This window comes from Nymphalis io, chromosome 8, assembly GCF_905147045.1.
Source record: "Nymphalis io chromosome 8, ilAglIoxx1.1, whole genome shotgun sequence".
NCBI lineage: Eukaryota > Metazoa > Arthropoda > Insecta > Lepidoptera > Nymphalidae > Nymphalis > Nymphalis io.
The window spans coordinates 10,889,913-10,901,864 of NC_065895.1; the positions used below are offsets into that span (position 1 = coordinate 10,889,913).

Sequence of the window (11,952 nt, forward strand, 5' to 3'; positions counted from 1 at the left end):
TAATTTGGTTCAGCGCATTGGGTCACATCCTCAGTTACTTCCTTTTTCCACATTTTAACCCTAACGGTATTCAATTTTTTTGTTTATATTCGATGTATAGACGAGCATACGAACGATCTAATAGGAAGTCACCATCATCGATACCCAGTGTCGTTCATTAATTATTCATGAGATAGAATATGTTATATCCCTAATCACAGTATGAGTGTACAAGTAATTACAAACATTTCACCCTTCAAACTGGATTGGAGCAATACAGAGTATTGATGCAACAAGAACCATCCACATTCATACCAGCATAACATTCAATAATAATGGTAAGTGGCAAGCTCCAAGCTCATGTCATAGGTGAAGGAAGATGAAAAGGTTTTTACCATACAGAGGGAAGCGTCCTGTTTATTACTGTGCTTCAGTGATATTCCGCCATGACTCACTTGTGATCCCACTCGTAAAATATTATAAGTCGATATGTGATATTCTATTAAGCGGTTTTAGTCAATGTTCTAAAACTAACCACAATGTAAGTGACACTGCGGTTAGTTTCGACTTGGTATTACCGTGATGTGAACATACGATACATATGATGATATAATTTATTGATCCAGTTGTAAATATTATAAGTATTTTTATTTGTAATACCAATTTATCTTGAATACATTTTGAATAGAGATGGGCTTTTGGGAATAACATGTTTGCTATGTTTAATTTTCATAATATATTTATTTCCTTATTTAGATATGATTATTTTGTACGGTTTGATATATCTTAAACAAAAATTTCATAAAAATTATGCTATATTTTTTTAGAAGCGAAAACCATTTTCGCCATGCGTACTAGAAATAGGATTTCAAGGGGAAATGCTGCTAGTATTCTTGCTGCCATTCCACGCTATTTTCGATGTTGACATGTATATATATTTATTTAATACACACATGTACATATATTTACTGGTGGTAGGCCTTTGTGTAAGCTCGTCTGGGTAGGTACCACTCACTCATCATATATTCTACCGCAAAACAGCAGTACTTGGTGTTGTTATGTTATGGTTTGAAGGATAAATGAGCCAGTATAATTACAGGGATACAACATCTTAGTTCCCAAGGTTGGTGGCGCATTGGCGATGAAAGCAATGGTTAATTTTTTTTACAATGCCCATGTCTATGGGCGTTGGTGACCACTTACCATCAGGTGGCCCATATGCTAGTCCGCCCACCTATACTATAAAAAAAAAATTCTTCAATATCAATATATTTGTTAAAAATAGCCTTAATATATAGTTTAATATGTAAGCTACTTGTACTTGACTGAGTTACGCTCCATTTTTAGACATAAATAAATGACAATTAACTAAAAGTATGTACAATAGGAAGTCAATATAAAAGTATCAATTCGACGAAGTCATGATATTTTATCATATTAAGCTAGATTAAAACGGTTTTATAGCATTGGCGCGTCAGAAATACTTGGCAATTGTAGGTCTTCTATTGAATGCATTTTTTCATCTCATTATTGCTACTTATATACATATATCCACTTTTTAATTATATAATAAATGTATATATATGTGAACATCGAAAATGTTTATGCATACTTTTATTATTATAGAATAAGATATATATTAAGATAATAGAAAACATTTGCTATAATAGATATGATAAAAACGCCTAAATTTTTTTATGCAAGCTATTTTAATGCTTGTAATACACATACATTAAATTATACAAGATCATATTGTTGCCAGCAATAAAACTGCCTTAAAATTCAATTGCAAATGACTCACACACACAAACACAGGTGTGTTTGTATGTGTACGGTATTCACAAGTGCATCTTAAAATAGAGCAAATCCGACTACAGTATAATATAAAAGCCTATATATTATTACTTTTTGTTTAATTGGACAAAGTATCGATTATATATTTTAACAACTATGATTGTATTTAATTCTGAGAAAATCAAATCTCTAATACATTTCGAAATGTTTACCTAACAAATTTACTTAAGTGTTCAATGTTATATGAATTTTAAGTATGTTTCCTACAAAATACGTTTAGTACTTTCAAGCTAACAAATCGCCGTACCGATAATGTTAACATGTTGATGAGGTCGCACACAGCGTCTAATTGGAAATAAATTTATCTAAGATTATTTTAAAAATATGCACTAAAAGCTATTTTTCTTTTTTTTTCAATTCAATTTGAATATACTAATTGATAATTAGAAATAAATTATATATTTTTAATTAACAATTACTATTAATATATACTAAATGATAATTAAAAATAAATTATATATTTTTAATTGACAATTAGTATATTATATTTTTTATACAATTAATAAATTTAGATATTTTAATTATATTCAATTAAAAACTAGTAGTCTTTTGAAACTTTGATACATATAATATTAATTCGATATAACTATTTTTTTACCGACCTATAATATCAACATACTACGGCATTCACATTCATTAACTTTTCACATTATGTAAAATTTGTGTAAAGAAATATTGTTTTAAAATATATAAATTATGTATTAAATTTAAAACGATAAACAAAAACAATAGAACGTTAAAACGTTAGTTTACATTCATTAAAAATTCATAGAACGCAAGGTAATCCAGGAAGTTTGTGGCTTATCTCGCTATGTCAACAAGGATCTATTAAAAAATTATCCACGTGACTTAACACGTTGATCGAGAACGTAATACGTTACAAGACATGTTCGCGATTATATTATAATGAATTAAGGATTTTATACAATTTTCTCTACATATCTGTAGACATCGTTTATATATTTAAAAAATGGACTTTGTTCTCTATTTTATTATTTTACATAACTTTAAAAAAATTCCTAAAAAATACATAATTAATTGCACCCTCATACGTATTATTCACCTAAAAAAGTTATACTATTTTTTTTTCTTAGGTTATATTTCAAATTATTTTCAATCAAAAATATATTTTTATGTTGTTTTTTTTTATAAATACACATATACATCGAATTAAATTATATTTGAGTTAACCGCATAATATAAATTGTTATTTAGGAAATAGAATAAAAATATGATACCTACAAAACTGACTTCTTCAATTTGTGAGTGAAGCACATCGAAATTCTCTTCGCTGACAAGATGGTTCTTCAATCTTATCGGCTGAGGAACTTTCAACCGAAGGTTCGGTTTCACTTGCTTCTCATTTTCCACTGTCAATATCTTAGCACTACTAAACGGACAAGACGCGTGACCGTTAACTTGATCAGCGAAGACCATTTTACCAAAATTTGAATCAATTTTTTGAAAATCCGATTCCATTTTACCGAAATCTGTTTCAATTTTACCAAAATCCGTCTTCACAAAAGCCTTCTCTGAGCTCTCTTCTTTCACGCAACACTTGAAAATATTTGACATTTATTTGAAAACGCGTACACACACTGTAAAATTGCACTAGCCCGTGCGTACTGACGGACAACTTTACTGCAACATAATATATATGTAATCGGGTGTAGACCAAAAAGCGGACTGAACGCGGTTGTCTCGGCAACCGGTCGGCCAGCTCTAAGCAATACGGTGTCCGCAAAAAAATATCAACAATCGTGCGTCACGCGTCGCTACTACAATAATTAAGAACAGCTTAATAGAGCTACTTAGATTTAAATTGTCGTTGGACTTTCCAACGTAAAACATCTTCCCACTGATTCTAAATCCGGCTTAAGTTATTGTCATATTATTAACAAAAAATTTAATTATATATTCTTTTTGTTTTAGTTAATTATAACTTTAGATCTGTCAAACCGTATTAGAGCAGTGTGTATTAGATTAAAATATTCTACTCAAGAGAAAAACCTTATCCCAGCTGTGGGGTAGTTACTAGTTGTTAGTTTTTAATACTTCAATTTAATAAAATCAAACAGTATTAACTTAACTACCATGTGATACTTATTATATTGCGTTTAAGATATATAATGTATATGTATATTTTCATCAACGTAAATACGTCAATTTAACCTTGACGATGCAATGAGTTAGAGTTTTATATGCCGAGATGGAACACTGGGCCAGCGTGAGCTATGTGCGTTAGAACACGTGAATGTTAACCGAAGGTCGTGGGTTCAAAACCGAGCAAACATCATTTTGTTTTAATGTCCTAAATATTTGTTTATAAAACATTTCATACTTTGAAATGAAGGAAAATATCATTAAGTAATGTCAGTTGAAAATCTAACAACAAGTCGCACTAAAGCAGCGTAATAGAATAAGATACAAAAAGTTCTCCTTAAGAGGAGGAGAGGAGGAGGCAAAATGCCCAGCAGTATGACATTAATTGACTTTTAAAGGAATTTATGAAGAACAGTATATATTTCATTTATTACTTTCTAGTTTACGCACGTAACTTTACACGCGTCACGGTAGCATGCACAAGCGATTCCGTGACGCTTCTCGTGAAGACGGAAACGGTACCGCTGGTTTCTTAATGGATATTCTGGTGTTCAAGACGCACTCGGTGCCTTGGTCACATGGCCTTGGAGTCCCACATATCACGAGGAGGAAACGCGTAATACGTTTTAACTACTTTCTACTTAGATGGTATGAGATATATTTACAATAATTTGTATTTAAAAAAAATCTTTATTATTTAATAGTTTTTGATTAGAACGCTTCAGTAGAATACCGTTATTTAAATCTATTTTCAAATAATAATCTGACGCAACACAAAATATGATTTAATTTTGTAGAAAAAGTGGAAAAAAAATACTTATGAATTATTATTATGAAGATATTGCTGACATCTGATTATAACTTTAACCTTAGTGAACAGATAGAACATCGATAATACTTTAGTGGTAGCTCAACCAATTGCTCCCCAGACAACTGTACGTTCCATAATGGCTAAATCACATAAAGTCTAAGCACAGGGATATCCCTTTTCAAAGCGTACGTGAACACGATTTAACATGAGTGAGTCAATTCATGGTCGCGGACGTTTACCGCTTGCTGTGATTACTCTGAGCTGTAATTCCTATAACTTATTACTCAAAGTACACACTTTGTGTTGTTACCAGCTGCCCGTCCCATCTTCGCTATTTCAATTATTTTGTTTTTGCTACAAAAAGGTTTTACAATCCTAAATCCCGTTCACAGCGCCACCTATCAGATTTAATCTAAAGAATTCAGGGATTCACTCAAACAAATATCATCAAATCACAAATAGTTTTTGAGTGAAACTTATTTTACGATGAAAATAAAAAACGGTTTCTAAGCATTCGCCTTTGTTGAATACATCATCTTGAGCAATTTCTGCGACGGTTCCATCCTCAAGGGAGACTAGTTCAGTTGGCAAGGTTTTTCCTATCTCAACCTGGGGCTTAAACCTAGTTCCTGCGGCCTTATAGCTATCCATTAGATGAAAAGAGGCAGGTTCATAGATATCTCAATAATTCACAAGTATTAGAGGTTCTTTTAATTCCTTATAAACGGTCATTTTAAAGGCTATTTTTTACTTATTTTAAAATTTTAACTCTTACAACATACGAATACATATTAACGGTTCAACCACTTTTCGATAACAGACTTTGAAGTTGCTTTCGAAGTTCTGTTGTCAGATTTAATAACCAATATATAAAATAACTTTTTAAATTATTACTACGGAACTCTATTTGGCCAGACACGAACTTGTTTGATTTATTTTAAATTCGATTGCGATCACGGGGTCTGGTTTCGCACGGTTAACTCAGTTTATTGTTATAAAAAATATAAACGTTATTCTATAAATAATAGAGCTTCCATTATTTATACGCTTATTTATTTTCAATCGAAATATTTGATATCAATGTCAAATTAAAATGCGCCATTACATACAAGGTTATCACATAATTTTCTTATGTTAAATTACCGTAAGAATTATGTTATATATCATATTTATTTTAAACAGTTCGATATAAAAATTATATAACTGACAATACATTATAATAATACTACGCTTTATTACAGAACAATTATAGTAAACAAATAACATTTTATTTATTTATTTATATTACTAGGGCAATCAACAGTAGACATTATATCGCATCAAAAATGTTATTACATTTTGAAATTATCATGGTAAATGTTTTTTACTTATCATTTTCAACATTAATAAGGAAACCAGGAGAGATTTTTCGGAGGAATAACGCATTTATGTGTATACCTAAATAATAGATATAATCAAGTAATACAGGAATTAAAATCAATGGACGCTTTGATTATTAATATTAATATTTATCTATAAATGAAATGAATGAATGATAATTTGTTTATTTGAATACAATAAACTAAATAAAAACTGAGTTTTTTGCCGGTTCTTCTCTGTAAAATCTACATACCGGTGATTGGATTACATTCAATTCAATACTTTACAGTATGAAAATTCAAAGTGCCCTCATAAGTCCAGTTGAATAAAATATTATTTGATTTTATTTGATATAGTCTATTAATTGATAGACTACGATCCACAAGGACGAAGCAGTAAAGCTTAATGCGGGTAAAATCACGCCAGTGAATGAATAAAAATGGATATATCTAAATAGTATTACAGTAACAGTAACAGCCTGTTAATGTCCCGCTGCTGGGCTAAGGCCTCCTCTCCCTTTTGAGGAGAAGGCTTGGAGCTTATTCCACCACGCTGCTCCAATGCGCATTGTTAGAATACACATGTGGTATAATTTCAATGAAATTAGACACATGCAGGTTTCCTCACGATGTTTTCCTTCACCGTCAAGCACGAGATGAATTATAAACACAAATTAAGCACATGAAAACTCAGTGGTGCTTGCCCAGGTTTGAACCCACGATCATCGGTTAAGATTCACGCGTTCTTACCACTAGGCCATCCCGACCAATAAGCCATCCCGACCACTAGGCCATCCCGATCACTAGGCCATCCCGAAATTCCGAATATTTTAGACAATAGCAAAACTGGTTTTTATATAATATAAAAGTCATTTAAAAAACCCAGTTCAAATTTCCGAAATTAGGTACATCCTATATTGACTGCGGAGTGTTGGAACAAAGTATTCGTTTAAATAATAAAATTCCTCGGGTTAATAACGTACCTTTGAAAATTAATAAAATTTTATATATTATATTTTAAATTTATTTTTCGTTTTCAAAAATGTCGCACAAATGTAGGTTAAAGTAATTTTGAGTAATTAGTCAAAACAAAATAATAACGTAGATGAAAAGAAAACGCTGATTCGACTCACCCACCCTTCAAATCGGAACACAAAAATTTCTGTTTAGCGGTAGAATACTGAAGCGGTAGAATACTGAAGCCGAGATGGCCTAGTGGTAAGAACGCGTGAATCTTAACCGATGATCGTGGGTTCAAACCCGGGCAAGCACCACTGAATTTTCATGTGCTTAATTTGTGTTTATAATTCATCTCGTGCTTAACGGTGAAGGAAAACATCGTGAGGAAACCTGCATGTGTCTAATTTCATTGAAATTCTGCCACATGTGTATTCTACCAACCCGCATTGGAGCAGCGTGGTGGAATAAGCTCCAAACCTTCTCCTCAAAAGGGAGAGGAGGCCTTAGCCCAGCAGTGGGACATTAACAGGCTGTTACTGTACTGTACTGGTAGAATACTATTATCTGGATATCTTTAATATGGATAGTCTCTCTGTACGCAGACAATTATTAGATCTTTCTTTCCTATTTAAGATAATTCGTAACGAGATCGACTGTACTTACTTACTTGAAAAGATATACTATCGTATTCCAAGGCGCAATGTTCGTAGTTTTCTGGGCACTTTTGATGTCAGAATATCAAAAACGAAATTAGGATGTAATGCACCAATGCCTAGATCATCACGGTTGTACAATGGTTTTTGTCAAGATCTAGATATTTTTAATGACTCTGCCATGATTTATCGTAAACGGGCGCTAGAATTGTTGAGAGATGCAAATAAATAATAAATAAATAAATAAATAATAAATAATGTTATCTTAATTTTATTTTGTATTAATTAGGATATTTTTAGTAATTTTTTTGTAACGTAAACTTTGCATGAATTTAATGAATTATTTAATTTTAATTTGTACCTATATCAATTTCAAACTATTTGTGTTATTAATTTTAATTTTATTAAGTGCATGTTTATTTTTTTATGATCTTTAATTTGTACCAATTTTTACTTTTTTTTTTTTTAATCTTTCTACTCATGTTGCTATAATTATGTGTTAATGTATTTTTAAAACAAATATTGTAATTGTTGTGGCTACTTTAAAAAGCTTCACATGTTAGCTATTTTCACTAAATTGTTTTACATTTGTCATTAAAACATGTAGTAGCTACTAGTGGTCCTTAAAATAAATAAATAAAATAAAATAAAATAAAATCTGATAAGAGGGTGGTACCCACTCAGGCGGGTTTACACAACGCCCTACCAAGTAAAGATTCATAACGTTTCATACTTAATACAAATATACAGATTTGCCATTCTAAAACATTAGATATCACCTAAAAAATGTTAGTTCGATTCGCAACGATCAATCGATTGTTTTTACGTGACAATCAAATGTACTTCCCGGATTTCTGTATTCGCTTGTATCACCTATTAGCTCTTCAACGTAATTAAGAACCGTAAACGATGACGTAACGTGTACGTGAGGTAAGTCAGATATATTGAAATCACCGGTTTTTATAATTAACATTTTCACAGTACCTTTAGTGCATGACAGACTTCTTAAGCAATGACTCAAAAGTGCTTTACCAGGGCATATGAGAATTGATTAATTATTAGTGTTAGGCTTTTATGTAGGCCTGTCAATTTGCATTGTTGTTAATACACGTGGTATTTACATGCAACTGGGACATTTGGAAATTAAATTTTTGACATGGCATGGCTTATTTTAGTAAGTTCCAGTGTCTTCGCACAAAAGTAAACATCTGTTAGGCCAAATTTACTGGTCTTCCGAATTAATCTATATACGTCTCATTTACTACTTTTTCTACAGCTAAATATAAATGCTCCGTCGATTCATGTATGAAAGGTAAACCAGAGTAATCCACGAGATATAGCAATATAACTTTTGCTGTGACATTGTATTTTATAAATACCAGAGCAAAGGTAAAGATACATAGCAGAGTAAAGCAAACGTAAGGTAAAGAGCACTTAAATGACAAATGTCTAAAGCAGTACACTATACAACACCAATATCTAAGATTTTACTGGTGGTAGGGGCAGGTAGGTAGCACAAAGCAAGCTCGTCTGGGTAAATAACACTCACTCATCAGATATTCTACCGCAACACAGCAGTACTTGGTATTGTTGTGTTCCGGTTTGAAGGGTGAGTGAGCCAGTGTAATTACAGGCACAAGGGGCATAAAATCTTAGTTCCCAAGGTTGGTGGCGCATTGGTGATGTAAGCGATGGTTGACATTTCCTACAATGCCAATGTCTAAGGGCGTTGTTGACCACTTACCATCAGGTGGTCCATATGCTCGTCCGCCTTCCTATTCTATAAAAAAAGCACATATATGACACATGAATGTAAAATAATTAAAAAAAAATAACAAAAAACTCTTAAGTTTAAATAATATCCTTATTTGTTATATTGTTTGAACATCACGTCGACAAATATTTGGCGTAATATGGCTTTTACCAACAAGCAATGAACCTTATTTTATTCATAAACATAAATGCTTATGTTTGTATTACGAGTGCGCACTCGCATCGTTCATTTGATTAAATGGGTTTTGATACAGTGTAAATAGCAGAAGTCTTCGCGCTAAGTTCATCAGATAATTAATTACAAAGAAAAAACACTACTGCCACACAGTCAATGTGAGTTAAAAACTAATAATAAGCTATTCAAATAAGTACAATGTTTTCCTAGTGCATTATGATTTTATAATATTTTTTTATGATCATAATCATACATTATTTTGATGATATTATTTTATATTAAATTTTCTTTGTACGTGTTTTTAGACACAAAACCTTAAACCTTTCTATATATATTCGACACTCACGTTTTGCTTATGTCACGTAACTACAATATATTGGACGGCGATATCATTTTTAAATTTTTTGTTAATACAGCGGTCTCTTTCAAAAATAATAATATCATTTTGAGACAACCTGAGCATAACGGTAACGTTATTGGACAAGATGGCTATGAGACGAGAGGGGTGTAGACTAGCGCAGACAGGCAAGATATATGCTTGTGAAAAAATGAACACAGTTAAACTTTCAATTGCCATATTTTCTTAGTCCGATATTATCAGATATATATCAGGCGTAGGACCAACGGTTTTACTTGACACATCATAATTGGTATATGTTCGACACGGAATTTGAACTCAGAACCCTAGCATCCCTAGCCAAGGAAGTTAACAACCAGACTAATATTCGTTGTTAAGAGAACCTGATACTGATGATAATCCCCTTCCTCTCAAATCCTCTCATAATTATATACATATATGTTTCATACTTAGTTAACTTCCTAACATTCAAAGACTTCTCATTTATGAAATGAAACCTTAAATATGAAAGTTCATCTACACTTAGATAATTCATATTTACATTTACTTAAATTATAGAAAATCATTATGTAATTTGTATTGGCTGGTATTAAAACAATAAACTAACTAGAAATAATTTATTAGCCTTTTTTATAGAATAGAAAGGCGGACGAGCATATGGGTCACCTGATGGTAAGTGGTAACCAACACCCATAGACATTGGCATTGTAAGAAATGTTAACCATCGCTTACATCACCAATGCGCCACAAACCTTGGTTATTACACCACTTTATTAATTAAGTCAATTATGTATTTGTCTCTATAAATAAATGTATAAATTATTTGATAACATATTTAATTTGTAACAAATACGTAAGATATTTGAGATTAAATCAAGTAGTAATAAATCTATTTCTGTTTCTCAGAAACCGATTCTATCGTTTATTTTGTAAGTTATTCAATTAAGGACCCTTGGAAAGATTACTTAATACCAGATTCCATTATCAATAAACCACTTAATACTTCTGTATTAAGATTAACGTACTAATAAAATCTTAAATCGTTCATAAATAAACGTCAAATTATTATGAAGACTTTATGTACAGGATAAAGGTTCGACTCCGTTTTTAATTGATTTAGAAAATAATTGTATTGATATCAAACGATTTTCCGCTTAGGTATTAACATTATTTGCTCGATGTAATGAATATATAGTTACGCAAGGACATTCGTTGTAACTGCATGTTCTTGTAAAATATAAACTATAAGATAATGTCTAGTTACATAACGTTGAGACATTTTTATAAAGAATAATAATCACGCTAATTAACAATTAATAAAAATTACTATTTTTCACTCCAATTATTCGTAAGGCTTGCGCTAGATGGGTCACTATCGAGCTGGTGACTTTCGCATCGATATACCTCTACCATTGAACTATTGGGTTTACAAAATCTTCTTCGTGGTAGGGTTAAGTGCAAGGCCGTCTCGGTAGGTACCACCCACTAATATATTCTATAGCTAAACAACAACACTTGGTATTGTTGTGTTTTAATTTCAAGGGTGAGTGAGCCAGTGTAATTGCAGACACAAGCGGCATAACATCTTATCTCAAGTGATTTGTTCGGAATGGTTAATATTTTTTTCAGCCACTACGTCTATGGGCGGTGACACCACCACCATTATTCGTCCGCCTATAATGAAGGTAACAATTTAAAAATAAACACAAAATATATAATATAAATCCATTTAAATAATTACAAGCTACTACTAAACAAACCTTGTCAATGCAAAAAATATTATAACATCATTGACTTATTAAAATAACAATGGCTGGCTTTATATAATTAATATATTTTTTATAACGATTATATGAAAAATTATTCATTTCAATCTAGGAGGATATAGAGGTTGGATTAAGGAAATATCGGGCATTTGATTGACAGGT

At 31.5% G+C, this 11,952-nt stretch overlaps 1 protein-coding gene across 1 annotated transcript in view; it reads right to left on the bottom strand.

Annotated features, from left to right (window-relative positions):
- The window catches only part of LOC126769943 (nitric oxide synthase-like), a 41,251-nt gene extending 37,723 nt beyond the window's left edge, over nt 1–3,528 (bottom strand). Inside the window, exon 1 of the mRNA XM_050488974.1 lies at nt 3,076–3,528. Within this exon, the coding sequence (XP_050344931.1) occupies nt 3,076–3,408 (333 nt within the window). The 5' untranslated portion in view covers nt 3,409–3,528. The remainder of the gene's footprint in view (nt 1–3,075) is intronic.
- Between the last annotated feature and the right edge of the window lie 8,424 nt (nt 3,529–11,952).